Source organism: Rutilus rutilus (assembly GCF_951802725.1).
Source record: "Rutilus rutilus genome assembly, chromosome: 15".
Classification (NCBI taxonomy): domain Eukaryota; kingdom Metazoa; phylum Chordata; class Actinopteri; order Cypriniformes; family Leuciscidae; genus Rutilus; species Rutilus rutilus.
Genome location: NC_140220.1, coordinates 5,348,831 through 5,367,428, shown reverse-complemented (window position 1 = coordinate 5,367,428; position 18,598 = coordinate 5,348,831). Strand labels below are relative to the sequence as shown.

Sequence of the window (18,598 nt, the reverse complement as noted above, 5' to 3'; positions counted from 1 at the left end):
TATTTTACACAGTTTTGAAAGCCAAAGTGTGACACAAACATGCGAGTCAGAGATTCTTTATTTTCCAGACTTAAAGTTCGTGATCTTCAGGGTGGTAAAGTTCACTCATCAAACGGTAAATGTACGACGGAGCGTTTCCACCGATGTTGGAGATGAACAGTGTGATGAGTTCAGGAGGGACGTAGTCGAATACCGGACAGTGAGCGTTGACCTTAGATAAGATCTCACCTGGAAACACAAATTTCATTTCAGATTCATATTCAACATCTTAATAGAAACAGCATTATTAAAGAGGCCATATGATGCCATTTTAAAAGGTCTTTTTTTAATCGGCTGTACTAGTATAGGTTATCATGCTTTAAATGTAGTGATGGGAGAAACAAAGCTTTTTGAAATTCAATCGAATGAACCAGTTGCTCCGCATAATAGTTCACTGGTTTGAAGCGCTCGAAATGCCCCTGATGGTCAGAACAGTGTAAATGCATTGAAGACTGTTTTTGTCATGACCGTGTGAACGGCACAAACCACATGGAACATGATCTTTTCAATTCCCATTTGTGACCACAAAACCAGTCACATGGCGCAATTTTATGAAATTGAGATTTATACGTCACATGAAAGCTGAATAAATAAGCTTTCAATTGATGTATGGTTTGTTAGGATAGGACCGAGATACCACAATTTGAACATCTGGAATCTGAGGGTGCAAAAAAATGTAAACATTGACCAAATCTCCTTTAAAGTTGCCCATTTATGTTCGCGATTGTGCTGCATTCACTCACAAAAATAAATGTGTTTTATATATATATATATATTCACAAAATATCTTTATGGAACATGATCTTTACTTGATATCCTAATGATTTTTGCCATTAAAGAGAAATCTATAATTTTGACCCAAACAATGAATTGTCGGCTATTGCCACAAATATACCCATGTGACTTTTGTATTCCAGGGTCACATATGTGGTAGTAAATCAGATTCAGGTCAGATGTTTTGCAATGCGACCTCAGTCTGAACAGTCATATCGGGAATTAATGCGACTTTTACGTCACTAAGAGCAACATTCGTCACAATTCTGTGCTCACGGGAGTCACTTCAACGATTTTACATACTCGACGTTATCAAGACAGTTGTGAAAGGTAGTCAGTAAAGGACAGAGATGTGTCAGAACTCATAAGTATTACAGTGACAGCTCTATATACAAGCAAAACATGAGGGTTCGTGTCATAAATGTTTTAAAACTCGGCTTTTTACGCATCCTCATCTTTGTTTTTTATATTGCCAGCCCATTAATTCTCTGGCTTTGGCGGCAATCACACAATAAATAAACACGTAATCACTTTAATGTTCTCAGTGTTCACTTCTGTATGTATTTACACCTGGTCTTTTCAAAAACGGATAGCTATCCGATCAGAGAAAACATTAAAAAGCATCAAATGGCCTCATTTAATAATACAAACCAAAAATAACAGGTGCTACACTCTTTGATTGAATGTGTAAAAGTGCAAATCATTTCATTAAAAAGGAGTAAAATGCCGTGTGACATTACCTTCAGTGAAGGGAAGAACTTCGTGTGGCGAAACAAATTTGTGAAACGTGTCCTCCTCATTGGGAAACTACAACAACAAAGACACAAATCAGCATCTTCAGGATATTATGTAGTGACTGCACTGTGTGCGGTGTGTCAGATACCTGTGGTGAGAGCTTGAACATGGGAGCGCACACGATGAGAGGAGTCGAGTGATGCTTTGCAGCCAGAGCCAGTGTGTGTGTGCCATTAAGAGCCCGCAGACCCCCGTTAGCCAGAACCGTCTGTGTGCCGATGATGACCTGGACAACACACACGGAAACAAGCGCTTTCAGCATTCATCAAGAAACTAATGCCTGTGTGTGTGACATACTTAAAACAGAATTGTTTTGTTTCCTGTTAGTGATGACATTTCTAGGCAATTAGGATAAATCTTGAATATTCTGTTGGTGCATCACACATCAGTCCATTATTTCACCTTATTGACTCTTGACATGACAGCGAAAATGGCAGCGTCTGGGATGACCGTTGTCTCGATGTCCTCTTTGGAAAGAATTGTGGCCATTTCATGCCCCTGATGGACGAAAAGGAGTTTATGTGAGTTTAGTCGAGTTATTTTCAAGGACCTGAACATTTACAACACCACCAAATACACGTGCTTAAAAAACTTAAATAAATGTGAAGTTAACCTATTAAAACCTTCATATAAAACTTAATTCATATAAAAATTTATTTTTTTAATAAATAATACTAATAGTATAAATAAATATATTATAAAAAAATATTTTTTAGATAATAACATAAAAAAATAATTTAAATAGTAAAATCGAATATATTATGCATTTATTAATGATTAAAAAAATTCAATAATAATATTATTAAAATGTTTAATAATTATGTAATATTTATTATAGTATAATTATTAAAAATGTATTAAATATAATGCCATGATATATATATAATATTATAATATAATATTATATAATATTAAAATTATTAATATTTTTTATCATTATGTAATTAATGACAAGACATAATATATAAAAATGTTTAATTATTTATCATTACATTATATTTATTAGTATTATTTTTTAATATTTATAATAATTTATATTATTTAACAATATAATAAATGATTAAATATTACATTTAATTTAAATATTAAATATAAAATATATATTATATATATATTAAATATTTAAATATTTATATATATATATATACAACTATTATTAAACGTTTAAATATATTAATTTATTATTTATTAATTTATTATACTTTATGTATTGATGACAAGAACATAATTATTATAATAATAATAATAATAATAATTAAAATGTTGATTATTTATTATTACATTCTAATTATGATGTCAATAATTATAATAATTTATATTATTTCATAATACTATAAATTATTAAATATCATATTTAATAATTATAATCTAATAATAATAATATTTAATAATAATTAAACATTATTGTAATGTATAATGACAGTGTTGTTAATTCTTGGCTGTCTGTTCTGCTATTACTAAATCTGCCAGGACTGAGATGTGTTGTTTGCGAGAGCCGCTTTAGTAAACCACAGTGAATGCAAGCATGTTCTCACCTGGCAGAAAGGCGCACACTCGGCAACGATGACATGGAACTTGCGTTTCCGCGCGGCGTCTTTCAGGAAAGCTTCCACCGTTCTGGAGCGGCCGATGGTCATGATGACCTCGTTGGAGTGGATGTGTTCCAGCGCCTGCATGGAGATGTTGTCGGTGGTGCCCTCTGAAAACACACACAAACATTTCATCAGTCATATTTAGCATTACAAGAACACACACAGTCAAACCAAAATGTATTCAGACACCTTCAACATTTCTCACATTATCACAGTTTATTCGATTTATCAAATCAGTTGATATTTCACTGGTTTTGTCCATCCTTCTGTTAGACTGTCTCACAAATGAATTAGGTTGAATAGCTGTCAGCTTGTTAACTTTAAGTACACAAATAGATAATTCCAATTTAGGTCAACCAATTATCAAGCCATGCTTAATTTTGTTCAGTCTGTGGTGTAAAAAGTTCACATTAGCAATTAAAGAAAAAACACATAAGTGTCTGAATAATCTTTGGTCCCAAATTTTTATTAATTTCACTGTTTGAAGAATTTTTGGGTATAATATGTCAGTTTACTTTATTTTGCTATCTTCACTTACGTAAATGAACTATAGTGTCCTGCACCCACAAGTACAAAAAAAAAATATATATATATATAAATGATATCTGGTGTCTGAATAATTGTTGGTTTGACTGTAGTTTATCCACTGCTCTGGTCCTGAGTTCTCACCCAGTTCTGTCAGCAGCTCGTTGATGGCTTCGATGACGTTGGCTTTGAGATGAGTGAAGTGCTGTCTGAAGTTGTCCTCGCTGGATCCTCCAGACGTCAGCAGCTTGTGCAGAGATTCCTGCTGATCCGTCTCCTCACTGCTGCCTCTGGACCTGAGGAGAGAGAGAGAGACACATGATCTCTGATGATTCACATTCTGCTATAATTTACGCACTATATCACGTTCATAAACGTGTATGCTGATACATTTTTAAACCTCAAAGCTACACTGTGACTTTAGGCCCTCTAGCGGTTGAAGCGTAAACTGCAATTGCTTGCGGAGGAATATTGTTTTGGTAATTATGCGAGTTGTGGTTCGGCGCGGATGAATCTGATGGTTTAAAACGCGCTGATACAAGACAAGTAACTCGATAAACTTACTCGACGTTTCAGATGATCGCCTTCTTATCATTTGGAATGTCACAACAATGCAGCTAACATCAAAAACTCACAATAATGAAAGACTAATATCTGAAAATATGTCATAAGGTAAGTGCTAAGCGGCTTATAAATCAATAGTTTAAACTAGTAGGCTACATACTTAGCAAGGCTATCTTTAATGTATAGGCTAATATTCCAACTCTTTAGAGATTGACATTGTTACCAACATAAACATTGCACTGTGATGCTATGCAAATGATGTTGATTCGTGCTTTATTACTAACGGTACTGTCGCTTTCCCTTTTCGCTTGCAAACTCTTCAGTTCAAGGATCAATTTGTTGTGGCTTCAAGTTACTTTCGTTGCATATAGTAGTGGACCGACCTTCTTTCTGTTATTTACAGATAGCCTATGCATAAACATGTGCGGACAACTGATGAAAGTATGCCGTTTCCCGCGAAATCCGTCCCGAAAACTAATATAGGAGACTAATAATGTAAGCAAATAGGTGACAACTGCCATGCATCTTTCCAAATATACTTGTACTGCAAAGTTAACAGTCTGTAATCTCCACTGATACAGTGATAATACGATTTGATGAAACAGCTTTGAAAAATACAAGATAGTTTCGAAAGAGACTGATTAAAAAAGGAAATCAAGAAAAATTCAGGAAAACAAATTGATGGAAAACAATTAGACCTAAAATCATTCATTTTTCCAGTGCCTCCCAGTGGACAAAATTGGTATTATAACTGTCATCTGTCATTCATGTTGAAGAAATGCTGACACTTGATTGGATGTTTGTTGGTTTGTCTGAGTGATATATTTAAAGAACATGTTAGTATGCGTACCAAAGATGATGCTGATGCATACCATTTCAACTTCTGTAGTTCACTCCTTCAAGCTTAATATATTAGTGGAAAGGAAGACCGAATAAAGTTAAATGGGCTATTTCGGATACATCCTGAGTGTCTCACCTCGCATACTCTTCTCGAATAATCTTCAGCACCCTGCGGACCATGTTCCCGACGGTGGTCTCAGACGGCTGGGCTGCTGTCATCCGCCGGCCCTCCTTCCGGATGATTTCCATCAGCTCACCTGAAAGAGGACACCGGAGAATTCAAGATCCTGTTAAACCAGGGGGGATCAAACTGGGGCCCGGGGAGTGCTAGGGTGTCTGTCGAAAAGTTGACAGATGTAATAAAAATAAGATTAGACTAAAATAAATACATATAAACAAAAAAATAGTTGTCGAAGAGTTTACAAATGTAAAGATAAATAATAGAAATGATTAAAAAAAAATAGACTAAAATAAATAAATATAAACCAAAAATATTTAAATAAACCATAAAAAATATTTTAATAAATAAAAAATAGATTAAAATAAATAAGTTACATTAAAATAAAAAACAATTTTAGATTAAAATAATTTTAAAAAACTACTTGGATAATAAAATAGATATTAGACAATAGATATAAATAGATAATAAAATTGGCAATAAATATTACATTCAAGTTACAGTAGATTTCTATTGTAAGTAGAAAACAACTTAATCTAACTAATGTAAAAAAAACAATGTAACTAAATAGAAACGAAGTATTTTTAAAATAAAACTAATAATTAAAATAAATAAATTATTATTTACTTTTCGTCCTATGTATTGTATACATGAAAATACTGTATAGCTGCCTTTTACATTTTAGAATGGGGGTCCCTCACATGAGGATGATCATATTTTATATACATCTACAAAATTCACAATTAATTAAGTCATAGGATGGCAAGATTATTATTATTATTTTATTATATTTGTTGTTTTGTCATTGTTGTAGTTGGTAGGTAATAAGTGCTGTATGCTTATTTTTCTGTATATTTCCGTTCTCAGCAATAAAAAACAGAAAGAAAGAATCCGAGCAGCATCTGGAGCAGCGCTCGGGTTCTGGTTCTGATCCGATCTCGGGTTCTCACGGTTCTCACTCACCGGCGTTGCTCCAGCGGGCCTGTGCGGTGATTCTGCGGAGTAAAGCGCTCGTTTCTCGGGCAGTTTCCGCGGAGCCCCGGAGAGATCCTGCCCCGCTCCCGCAGCGCTTCAGCTCGGACAGAAACGACTCGATGCGCTCGGACAGATCCGTCTCTTTATCGGCGCCGGGCATTTTGTCTTGTGTCTCAGTAAAGCCAGAGAATGTCTAGTAAAGCTCTGATCACAGCGAGTTGTTTCTCCTGACAGCTTGAACCCTCACGGACCCAGACAGAAGAACCTCCTCCGGGTCATGAGCGAGTCCGGCTCTTCTTCTGCTGTTTAGCGGCGATCAGGACTGTGTTGTAACAGCCCCACCAACCGTCAATCCACATCAACACTCACTATCGTCTCAATACCCATATTTTACATCCAGCAACTCATTATTTGCAAAAATCCTATAAATATTATATTATTAAATATTATATAAAAATATTAAATCTTATTACATTAAAAAATGTACATTCGTTTAATTGTATGATGCTAGGAATTTAAATCAGCTAATATACAATAACACTCTTTAAATGAAAAATTTTATAATGGGATTGAGTAGAATTAGTTTTCTGCATGTAAAATGAAGCAGGTAGCTTATTATAATATTGTGCACAATGCACTGTAATTTATTTACCATTTAAAAGTGGTGGCTATATAAAACATGGTGGTTTATGATTTTTAAAAGTTTGGGTTTGGTAAGATTTCTTTTTAAAGTCTGTCATGCTCACAATATAAGCGTAAATACACAAAAATACATTAAAAACTAATTTTGTGAAATATTATGATTTGAAATTAATATATTTTAAGATTTAATCTGAATTTTCAGCATCATTATTCCTCAGCGTTACATTATCTTTTAGAAACCATTCTAATGACATTCAAGAAACAGGAACATTTAACATTTCGGAATCAAAAGCAATCAATTAAAACAAAAAGTATTTAAGTAGGTTTTGTGCGATGTTATTGCTCCTAATATTAATCACCTCATAATGATCTTTTCACAAAAATGTATCTGCAGAGTAGCCTATAAGAATATTATGCAGAAGGCATTGTATGTTATCATTTCAAGTTATGTGGCTAAATAAAGCATGTCTGTAATTATAAACGCACTGAACTTTGCTTTAATAGTTAAATTGTTTTATTGCCTCTATTTTCCCATCTTTATTCAAAATGTGTAAATATAATGGTTATAATAAGATGAATCTAACAAACTTCAAATATTTTTATAGTTTATTATAGTTTAAAGGTATAGTGGAGGATCTTTCCGAATTTTAGATAAGACCCGCCCTCTCCACTTTTTGAATAAGTTTGATTGATTCACCAGAATGATTGACAATTAGGAGGACCAATAGTATAGGTGATCCACCCGGAAGTAAAAAATCCTCCATTATACCTTTAAAATGTTCAGATTCTCTCAGATGATAATGACTGTCAAGTCCGAGATTACATCACAACATCATTCGACAGTAACTGACAAACACTCAAAATAATTTTCTAACAATTTTTATTGAATGACAAGCCAATTATATTTCTGAAATCCACTTTCACCAAAATTAATCGAAGAAAAAACATTGCTGCAGAAAAAGATTGAACACTGGAGCAAAGAATTAAACCACTGGTAGCAAATAATAATAATAATAATAATAAATCTGATCCAAATCTTCCACCCAGGACGCGTGTAACCACTATTCCATAAAAGCATTTGAAAAGAAGAGAAAATCCAAAACTAAAAGTCTAGTTTGATCTGTCGATCACGGGTAGATCCGGTTACAAATCAAACCATTAAAGACAGCAGAATTGATGGGGCAGCAATGATGGCATTTACACACCTTTAACCTCAAGCCCACTGCAGGAGTCCTGCTGGATTGAACATTTATTCAGTCTGTGGAGAAACTAACTACGAACAATCAACAAATAAAGACTGTAATTACAGATGAACTCAGGCTTTCCCATGAACAAACTAAAATGAGATTCTGGCCCCCCCAAAATAAAACCGCTTTAAAAGAAAATTAGTACATTTCTCAACGTCAGAATGAAGCTCTGATGATGTGCGTTCGCTCAGTTCACTTGCAGCGAGTGGGACTTCATTTTAAACAAAATGGCTTTGCATTTTCAAAACAAGTCTTTCTACTTGTGTTTGAAAGACAGCTAAACACATCAGTTCATGAGAACTTCGTGACTAAAGGCTGACGCAATCATTCTATCCTTCCAAATGATAATTAATAACACACACATTCAATGACCGACAGGATGACCGCAAAGTTTCTCTCACAGGAGCGCATCTTTTATCAGTTATAGGGGCTTGTGCTGTCATTTAGTATAAATACAACAAAAAAACAAAAAAAATCAGAACAAAATTTGAAAGACTGGGTGTTTTGTTTTTTCCCAAATGATACTGAGCAAGCTTGTATCAAAAACGTACACGCACTGAAAGACAATTTGGCCGTCAAGCATCAAACGCTTCCCCAGAGAATTCCCTGATGCACGTCCACTCCCGATAAACTTCAGGTCGCCTGCGGTGACCAGAACAGATCGCCGAGGCAAAGCAAATGTCAGGGGCCGGAGGTTCTGATGTCAGGAAGTAGTTCTGGGTCCCTGATTGTACAGGCAGATTTTTACTCAATGAGCTTCTTGGCCTTGAAGAAACGGCGCAGGTAGAAGACCTGCCACGTGGCCAGACCGATCAGACAGCACATCGAGAAGATGCTGAAGTACAGCACGCGTGTGTTGGTGGACTCTGCAAAACACGACAGGACATCAGAAACGATTCTCACACAAAATAATGCATACACATCGATATTGGTTCATTTAGAAGACACTTAGGCCCCGTTTACACCTGGTATTAAGATGCGTTTTGGTCGATCGGATCACAAGTGGACGACACTAAATACAGGAGTAAACGGGGTCTAAAACGTTTTGAGCTCGACCACTTTCGATCACTTCCAGAGGAAGATGAAAATGCATTAGACTGGATTGCTTTCGTAGTGTAAATGCTCATGTATTCAAACAGCCACAAAAGACCATCTACTCTCCGTCTATTGACCTAATGTGGGTACAATATGGGAAGAGCTCTAGCCAGACGGGATTTAAACTTTAGCTGGAGACCCAAGTTTGGTTTAAAGATGAAAAACGTACCAAGCTCAATGTTCTCTCACCACTCCTGATTTCTAACACACACTCACAGCGTTCAGCTGGTCTTGAGGCTGTCAGAGCAGAAACTAAAGCTGAAGCTCTCCGTGTGTTTTCCCATCGTTTCCTTTCGCATTCATGTGTAAATTGCGTGAGCTTATTTTGTCCATTAGATCGAAAGATCTGAAAAAGCCCATACATTTACCCACTCATAGACCCTCCCCTCGAAGAAATCAGGACAGAAGTGATCGAAAGTGGACAAAAGAGACAGATTAAAACACCAGGTGTAAACGGATATGTGTCTCCCTCGTCCACTTGTGATCCGATCGACCAAAACGCATCTTAATACCAGGAGTAAACAGGGCCTGTTATCCAATCTTGCTTAGAGCTGGAACGAAACTTCAGTGGGTTAGTTCTTACCATTAGTATCTCTCATCTCCTCCTCTCTCTTCTTCATGTAGGCAAAGTCATTGACAATAGACTCAGAGAGATCCTCCAGCCGACGGAGCTCCACCTCCAGGGGCTTCAGTTTCTCTACCTTGGCAATCTGAACAAAGCGGCACAATCAGGATGACTTCAAAACAACAGCTACAAATCTGCCAGCAAAAGTAGGTGTAGATACTCTCCAAATGCAATGTGCACTACCGTTCAAAAGTTTGGGGTCAGTATGATTTTATTTTTAAATAAATTCATATTTTTATTCTGCAAGGATGCATTAAATTAATCAAGTGTGACGGTAAGGACATTTAATGTTACAAAACATTTCTATTGCAAATAAATGCTGTTCTTTTGAACTTTCTATATTGAAAAATGTATCCCAAATGTTTTATGCAATATTCCAATTTTGCTTAAAGTAAAGGATAAAGAAGGATCATGTGACACTGAAGACTGGAGTAATGATGTTGAAGATTCAGCTTTGATCACAGGAATGAATTACATTTCAAAAACTATTAAAATGTAAAACCTGTAGTAATATTTCACAATATTACCGTTTTACTGTATTTTTATCCAAAAACATTTTAAATCTTACTGACCCTAAACTTTTGAATGGCAGTGTAATCTAGAATTTTGAAATCGACAAATGATATAAAATAGCAAATCAAAATCAGCTTGTGTTAAGCATGAGCAAACAAACCTCTTCATAATTTTTGGCCTCAACACCGTGCTTCATGTCCAAGTTGATCTGTTGGTCAGGAACTCTTCCTGTTCCTAAAACAAAGACATCAATTCTGAATTCATACAGCATATCAGTGCTGATTCAGAATCAGATTTTGGTAACACTTTATTTTACAGTGTCCCTGTTTCATGTACTTCCCATAGTAATAACAGTAAATATCACTTTAAGCTGACCACATGTCAGCCAAGGACCGATGGTTTTATCAAAAGCATCAGTTGGAGAAGTGTGAGGATGTGTGAAACACTCACCCATAGGTGACTTGCTCTCGAAGCACACCTCAAACATGTCGTAGTCTTCTGTGGTGAAGGCAAACTTGCCCTTGGTTGCATCTTCTTTCACATAGAGGATGTGTCCAGAGGAGTCTGTGATCTAACAGGGTTACAACATTCGATATTCAGTAAAAGCCAAACAGCAGACAAATATATATATATGAAACGTCTAAAGTTATTATATGTAAGATCAAAAGGCATTGCATTATGAAGGCCAGAAAGGTAACCAATATGTTATTATCATAATTAAATGATTAATGAATGCAGCACTGATCAATAATGTTTAGTTAAATCTTCTTACACTGATATGTATATTATAAGCTTTAATACTTATTATATATACGTATTACATATGTCCATGCGAGTATGTAAGACTGACGTGTTATAACTAGAGTGAATGAGATCCGAAGGAAAACACAAAAACTACATCCGCTTTTATTCTTTACCCACTTTATATTGCTAAATAAAGGCAAAATATCATTTACACAAGTGTTTTGATTTATTTAACCAGCTTAAAAACGAAGTTAATTAAACCATTAAATCACCGTCCAACCAGGAAGCGCCATGTAGCACTAACATAAGGCCTTGAGTTTAAACTCACACAACCGTTAACAGTCATCACAAATTAACTGAAAACTCCAGTCAAACGTAATGTAATAGTTGATTATAAGTGTAACGATTGTTTGTGTGAATAGTTTTAATCGTTAATCCTGTATATGTGTCGAGTGACGTCACCTTCAGGTTGGTTTTCGTGTTCGGCTGCTCGCTGATCTCGTATTCTCCGGTAACGAGCACGTCTTTATGGATCTCCTCCCGCAAACACTTTCTGCTGCGCACCGGCAGGTAAAATGAGATCGACACGACGGACTGAACCACAAACAACAGCGAGATAGAGAGCGAGAGCACACGGAACCGCGCCATGACGAGCTGATCGCTCCACTACTGCAGGCCCGGGTCGAGCTGCGCACTGCGCCTGCGCACTCCTCACTCCGCGCACGCGCACTGCGTCTGCGATTCTCTGCGTGTCGAGAGCGCCAGCTCGTGGAGATGCAAGGGGTAGCGCAGACGTCGCTAGAACACGTTGCACATATCCTGTATACAAAATGTTTGTTCTTTTACTTTTTGAGATATGTTATGCAAGGTCTGAAATTTGCACGGACTCAGGGCAAAATACCCTCGTATGTGACAAAATGAAACCAATTCAATTTTGGCGGATAAAATTATGCTCATGTGAAGTCCTTTTATGTATATTTTCCATACAAAATGTATGAATATGTTAGCCTTACTGTTGTGTTATCTATAAGCTAGTGTGCTCCAAAACAATGACAAAATTCGCATTTAGAAGATATAAGCATTCTCACTTCTGCCAATATCAAGCTTCATGTTTCATGATAACATATTTCAGCTTTTTACATCAGATGTTCTGTCCAATCAAATGCTCTCTAGAATCTGAAGCTCCACCCCCTACATTATAAATATGCTGAAGCTGCAGCCGAAATCGGTCACTTGTTCACACGTTTACTGTTTTCTACATGTGCCAATAGGGGAAAGGGAACGATTCAGACAGTGTAAATGTGCTTTCCATTAGAGGGAATGAAGTCTGGTTTCATGTTAGTGTCACGCGAACAGTCTGCTTCGGTCCAAAAACACAATAGCAGATAGTTCGGCGCAGACCACAAAACGTATCGGACCCATTTGAATTCTGCACAGAATGCTGTTTTTTAAAGCGATATGGAGGAGATTATGAGGAGAAATGTTAGAGATTAGGAGGAAACTGCGGCTTTACTGAGCTCAACGGTTTTGGCCGAGCTGTGATATAAACAAAACGCTATTGGCTATTTTTTTTAAAGGGGAGGAGCTGATCGAAATGTCTCGCCCTGTCTTCCTGCTTCAGTGGAAATTGTCTACACACTGAATAAAACTGTGTGTTTCAAGGCATTTGGCAGTGGGTCTTTAAAGGGGTGGTATCTTTTCACAAGATGTAAAATAAGTCTTTGATGTCCCCAGAGTGTGTGTGTGAAGTTTTAGCTCAAAATACCTCACAGATATTTTTACATAGCATGTTCAAATTGTCACTTTTTGAGGGTGGGTAAAAACGCACCGTTTTTGTGTCTGTTCCTTTAAATGCAAATGAGCTGCTGCTCCCGGCACAGGGGGCGGAGCTTCAACAGCTTGTGTCCTTTTACCTCACAAAGACATACACTGGAAATGTAAAAAACTTTTAGCCTTTTATGTTCAAACCGAAGTCAGAAAGATGGGGAGACTCAAGAAGAAGTGACAACATGTAGACAACATTTCTGAATGGTTAGTTTGTGAATTTATGGAGCTTATGTGTAGATATCTTCTAGTCATTGATTAGCATATTCTGTCTTGATAATCTATAAATCGCGTTCCCGGGGGTGGGGTTTATGTAAATTCTAGGGTTGTTGATGTCACTAACCCGGGAGGAAGCTTGTGTAGTCCCTACCAGCCGTTTGTTGTAGTCCTTAAAAAGCAATTTGTTTAAAAGAAAATATCTCCCTTTGCTTTGAACTTTGAGCGTTGTAACTTTGCAGATGTTGTTTATGCTCAAACAGCAACATTACACACTAACTAAAGTTAGAAAAGTTAAATCATATTCAACCAGTGTTAAAATATATTATTTTAATCTAAGTTATGATCAGTGCTGCTATAGATTACTTACAAATTGTAGTCGGTTACTGATTCCAAATGACACGACAAAAATTCTAGTTAATTGCTTTTAGATTACTTTTGACCTAACTTGTTGTTTATCACATTGATTTGAATAGGATAATCTTGTAACATATTGATATAAAAATACAAAAAGAAAGAAAATGTATGCCTTTCTTTGTTATCAACAGCATGAAGTGCATTAATGGTTTCCCAGACTGGTGTTCATGATGGAACTGCAGGGGTTTCATGAAAAGCTATTAAGTAATTCAGTCATAAAAAATTAAAATAAATTAAACAAATTAAAAAATAAAACACTTAGTAAAAAAGATTTTATTTGTTTACCTGCTTGTCGTGTGACCATTAACCAACACCGGAGAGCCATGAACTTAATTTTATTTATTTATTTTGATTGCGAGAATAACATAATGTAATAATGTAATCAAGAAAAAAGTAACTGCAGTCTGATTACGAGTATTTTAAAACATAATATAATCCAATTACATGTACTTCCAGATTACATCTAATCAGTTACTGTTAGTTATGGTATCTTGACCCCTGTGCGTTATTAACAGCTGCTTTTTTATTTTAATATTTAATATGTAAAATCCATAATTTGTTTAGATTTAGTTTTTTTCCATTTATGAATGTCATCACACTGTCTAGAACAATTCCCTCATATAAATACCCCTGAAAATCAGTTTATCAGAAAGTCATTCAGCTGAATCTGAAATTACCCTTGAAATTAGCAATATTTTATTTATTTTTCATATTTTGTTGCACTTTATTTTTGGTCTCCTTGAGAGAGAGGTTTTGCCATTGACACAGCATTAGCGACCTGCTCAGATAACGTCAAAGAGATTTAAAGATCTGAACAATCAGTCAAATCTGCATTCATCTGGAGAATTACATTCATATTGAAAATCAGCTAAATATGTCCTTGCTTTAAAGCCAAGCCTTTGTGGACTCAAGTGTGATGTCATGCAATATATAGGCAGCTGCTCATATTTATTACTGTATATGATCTCTGGGTGAAGGGTTGTCTACTGTAAAATCAGTGTGACATTATCAATCATGTCCTAGTAATGGAGAACCTATAGCAGCTGAATACATTCATAAACGTGTCTATATCTAAACAAACAGCCAGTCTGAATGAGCCTTAGTTTGGTGATCATCCACCAGATGATATAGAAAATGGCGGCGATCCAACTGTGTGTCTTCATCAGTGAGGGGAGGGAGCAGTGCATTATGGTCTATCTTTAGCCTGGATTCTCTCTGCTTTTTTTCCCTTTTCTCCTGCTTTTTTCTCCAGCGTACGTTGCCTGTCTGTTCCCTCCCCTGGGCTGCAGCATCGACGCAGGTCGGCGTCACCGTGGTCTAATTTTACTGCTGTTGATGCTGATGGTGAAGCAGCGCACCTGCTATTTCTGTCTCTGCCTCTCTCTGGGGTCTGCCGATTGTATTAATAGACAGGGAATTATTACATGCTACGTGATTTCACGTCAGGGCCACAATCTCACTGATCGTCTGTGTCTGCTGCTGGAGATACAAAGCAGTAGTTTTGAGCTTTACCGATGTTTAACGCTTATGTAGTCTTTTGCTGACTAAATTTTGTCTGAAAAAATCCCTCTTTTTTAATATTCAATTCAATTCACATTTATTTTTATAGCGCTTTTCACAATACACGTCGTTTCAAAGCAGCTTTACAGAAAATGCACGAGTCCACATTACAATTTAGAGTGATAGAGTGAAGTTTTGTATTTCAGAAATACATAAAAATGTGATTTTTTTTAAGGCAGAAACAATGAGCTCATGGGAGTAATGAATACTTGTTTGATAACAAAAAAGTATCATTTTAATAGCCACTAACTTAATGACGAGATAAGTCAGCATAAAAAGCATACAGCTCATAGAAAAGGAAGAAGGTCCTCATGTTCTTGAGGTCACAGTCACGTTTTGTTAAGTGTGCAACCGCGATAAGTGTGAAAGGGGAAGGAAGTGACCTCCGTATAATGGCGTGATTGCGTCTCCGTCTCTTACGCACATGAGCAACATCATTTCCGCTGCAATTACTTTGGGCTAGTAGATAAAATAATGCAAACTAATCGTAATGGGCTCTGGTTATGGGTTTCAATGAGTCTTGAGACATTTAGGATTTATTCAGATGAATTGATTTGATGTTTATCAGCACTACTTACGTCTGAACCAGAGCAGAACACAAAAGCACAGTTAAACATTAATAGGAAATGATCCTGATGCCCATTCTCCATAAAGGTGTGGTGCGAAGGGCGTAGCTCAATATTAGGACAAAGTATGATTATGAAAAGATTGTAATACTAGTCTGACAGACATACACTACTGTTCAAAGGTTTGAGGTCAGGACACTTTTTTTTTATGTTTTTGAAAGAAGTCTCTTATGCTCGCATTTATTTGATCAAAATTAAAATTGAAGTAAAATCAGTAATATTGTGAAATATAACAGTTTTCTATTTAGATATATATTTAAATGTCATTTATTCATGTGATGCATGGTTGAGTTTTGAAAACTGTTAAATATGTACATTATGAATGTCTTCTTTACTGTCACTTTTCATCCATCCTTGCTCGATAAAAGCATTACATTTCTTTAAAACAAAATATATGAAATCTTACCGACTCCAAACGTTTGTGCCGTAGCGCAGCTGAAACATTATGTCAATAAATCTTGTCTGCGATAAAAGTATCTCACATTCACACAAGCAAATCCTTTTTTGTATACATTTAATATTTATTGTTTCTAGTTTTGCAAACAATTCGCAAGTTCACAATTCAGTACAAAAATAAAAATCCCATAAATTAAAGAGACTACGTTTTCACAGAAAACTTCATACTTGGACGTCAGACCATTTAATGCAATGGTTAGGCAGCACACATTTGAGTAAATGAAATTCACACATTCAGAAATCAACCGTGAAGTCAAAACATATTAGTTCTCTATTGCTTAGAACGCACTAATACAACAATTGAAATCTAGCACCAGTAAACTCAAAAAAACGATATTAACAATAATAACCAGATCATTAATGCAACAAAAATAAAATAAATTCAGTTGATCCATGCTTATCTTGCTACATTTGGCAGGCATATATGGTTCAGATAAATATAGGAAGCAATCATGATTGCTTGATAGAGTCGGTTCCATAGCCCTGCAATGTCTTTTTATATCAAGTTGTGTGACAGAAATATAAATTCTAAGTGTTTATAGTGAGTTCTCAAAGAGTGAGGAGGGTCGGGGAATTCAAGGAGTTGGAGGACTGGTCGTTGCTGCTGCTGCCCCTCCGGTGCACCGGCCCACAGCTGGGGAAGATGTCGTTTTCGGGGTAGGTGAACATGAAGGAAGACGTGTAGGTGGTGCAGGCCGGAGTGCAGGTGACGACGGGCGTGCAAAGGGGCTCCAGGTCGCTGTTAGCGGACGTGTAGAGCGGCTCCCAGTCCTGAGTGTACATGGAGCTCGACAGGTCCCCGTCCGGGACAGAGCGAGCCGTTTCCAGCTCAACTTTGGCCAGGAGCTCCAGAGACTCTTCCAAGGTGGGCTCCAGGTCTGAGATCCTCACCGTGGAGCTGAAGCTGTCGGTGCTGGAAAACAGCGAGCTGCTGGAAGAGGTTGTAACCGGTGCGCTTGCTGTGGAAACTACTGAGGTAGTGACGCTGTGGATCTCGGGGACCGAATGGGAGGTGACGGGTGAGACGGACGGCTCCGGGAAGCTGATGTCCATGTCTCCGGGGATCTTGCAGATGGGTTTGTGTGCCGCGAGGATGAACTCTAACCTCTCCTTCTCTTTGAGCAGGTTGGCGATGTCGTTTTGAAGAGCAGATTTCTCATCCTCCAGTATGTCAGTTTCCTGTTACAGATAAAAATCAAATAACGTCAGACACTAGACTTTTAATGTGTTGCGTAAATGAGGCGTTTCCACAAAGATCTGTGAAATACTTACAGATTGCAGTGTGTCAGTGAGCTCTCGTCTGCGGTTGCGGCATTTGGCAGCAGCCATCTTATTTCGTTCCCGGCGGACTCTTTTCTTCTCTTCCTCCTCTGGAGAAAGCTGTGGAAGCAATAACATGGATATTTTACTTTCTGAACTCTGCAAATTGATTCACAAATGTGGGTGCACTGGCTGATCCATCCCTAAAAACAAAGTCAGTGCATTATTTACCTGTTCTCGGGCTCTCTTGTTGGACTTTGTTCCAGTGACCCTCATTTTGGGGTTAGGGTTCGGGTTGTAAGGTCGTGCTCCGCCGTTGGAGGGCGCCACAGATGAAATCATGGGCTGAACCATCCACTGCAGGTCCGGGCAAGAAGAGATCGCAGTGACAGTCGGCACGAAAGAGGCACTTGAGACACTCAGGTCTGTGAAATCCTAAAATGTAAATAGGAAATCATTTAATATATGGCAGATATTATAAATGATTTATTTAACATATATTAGCCTACCCAACTAATTTATTTAGTTTATGTTTATGTTTATTACACTCTAAAAAAAAGGCTGGGTTGTTTCAACTGTCAAATATTGACAAACCCAACCGTTGGGTTAAAATATTAAATTACATTTTTAAACCCAACGGGGTTGGGTTTGTCCATACTTGACCGTTGAAACAATCCAGAGTGTAGCCTAGTTTTTTTATTGCTATAATATAATTTAAATACTTGAGATATACATAAACAAACTACAAATAAATCATCCTTTAAGACTGAATAGCTCTACATTAGTGAATTCAATAATGATAACTGTCAAATATGTACCTGAGTCTGGTAATAAGCGACGCTCTCGCCGCTCGGCGACGCCGTGCTGCACCGGGAAGACGCGTCGCAGTCCGCGTTAAGGCTGGTAAACATCATCCTGTCAAAAGTCGAGAAGCAAGAACTATCCAGCTCGAATATATCCAGAAAGTTAGAACGGTTTAAAGAGCCTCGGTTTGTTAGTTCCCTGTTCGTCCGCTCTCGGTATCCAAAGTTTGACTGCCGCTCTTCAGCTCAGCGGGGTTTATATGAGGGAGGCTTCGACTGACGTCAGAG

At 37.0% G+C, this 18,598-nt stretch overlaps 3 protein-coding genes across 3 annotated transcripts; all 3 read right to left on the bottom strand.

Moving 5' to 3' along the window:
- Positions 1–40: 40 nt before the first annotated feature.
- Positions 41–6,642, bottom strand: eif2b2 (eukaryotic translation initiation factor 2B, subunit 2 beta). Its single transcript, XM_084431852.1, has 8 exons — positions 6,271–6,642; positions 5,266–5,386; positions 3,870–4,021; positions 3,144–3,307; positions 2,011–2,106; positions 1,697–1,834; positions 1,554–1,620; positions 41–228 (listed from the first exon to the last, which is right to left on the bottom strand). Exons 1-8 carry the CDS (start codon positions 6,440–6,442, stop codon positions 71–73), a joined length of 1,068 nt encoding a protein of 355 aa, XP_084287978.1. The 5' UTR covers positions 6,443–6,642; the 3' UTR covers positions 41–70.
- Positions 6,643–7,787: 1,145 nt separating this feature from the next.
- On the bottom strand, positions 7,788–11,871 carry tmed10 (transmembrane p24 trafficking protein 10). Its single transcript, XM_084432432.1, has 5 exons — positions 11,611–11,871; positions 10,855–10,975; positions 10,565–10,638; positions 9,850–9,976; positions 7,788–9,037 (listed from the first exon to the last, which is right to left on the bottom strand). Exons 1-5 carry the CDS (start codon positions 11,794–11,796, stop codon positions 8,916–8,918), a joined length of 630 nt encoding a protein of 209 aa, XP_084288558.1. The 5' UTR covers positions 11,797–11,871; the 3' UTR covers positions 7,788–8,915.
- Positions 11,872–16,288: 4,417 nt separating this feature from the next.
- fosab (v-fos FBJ murine osteosarcoma viral oncogene homolog Ab) lies at positions 16,289–18,457 on the bottom strand. The gene is made up of 4 exons (XM_084433196.1): positions 18,326–18,457; positions 17,739–17,942; positions 17,520–17,627; positions 16,289–17,426 (listed from the first exon to the last, which is right to left on the bottom strand). Exons 1-4 carry the CDS (start codon positions 18,419–18,421, stop codon positions 16,797–16,799), a joined length of 1,038 nt encoding a protein of 345 aa, XP_084289322.1. The 5' UTR covers positions 18,422–18,457; the 3' UTR covers positions 16,289–16,796.
- Positions 18,458–18,598: the final 141 nt, after the last annotated feature.

Bases quoted from the DNA above. Each gene is read 5' to 3' on its own strand.
- eif2b2 (XM_084431852.1), bottom strand. From the start codon at position 6,442: ATGCCCGGCGCCGATAAAGAGACGGATCTGTCCGAGCGCATCGAGTCG. The intron at 1,835-2,010 runs GTGAAATAATGG...TGTGTTGTCCAG, and splicing joins TCATGTCAAGAGTCAATAAG to GTCATCATCGGCACACAGAC. The intron at 1,621-1,696 runs GTATCTGACACA...TTGTTGTTGTAG, and splicing joins TGTTCAAGCTCTCACCACAG to TTTCCCAATGAGGAGGACAC.
- tmed10 (XM_084432432.1), bottom strand. From the start codon at position 11,796: ATGGCGCGGTTCCGTGTGCTCTCGCTCTCTATCTCGCTGTTGTTTGTG. The intron at 10,976-11,610 runs GTGACGTCACTC...TAACCCTGTTAG, and splicing joins ACACGAAAACCAACCTGAAG to ATCACAGACTCCTCTGGACA. The intron at 10,639-10,854 runs GTGAGTGTTTCA...TCTTTGTTTTAG, and splicing joins CGAGAGCAAGTCACCTATGG to GAACAGGAAGAGTTCCTGAC.
- fosab (XM_084433196.1), bottom strand. From the start codon at position 18,421: ATGATGTTTACCAGCCTTAACGCGGACTGCGACGCGTCTTCCCGGTGC. The intron at 17,628-17,738 runs GTAAATAATGCA...TTGCTTCCACAG, and splicing joins ACAAGAGAGCCCGAGAACAG to CTTTCTCCAGAGGAGGAAGA. The intron at 17,427-17,519 runs GTAAGTATTTCA...TATCTGTAACAG, and splicing joins TCACTGACACACTGCAATCT to GAAACTGACATACTGGAGGA.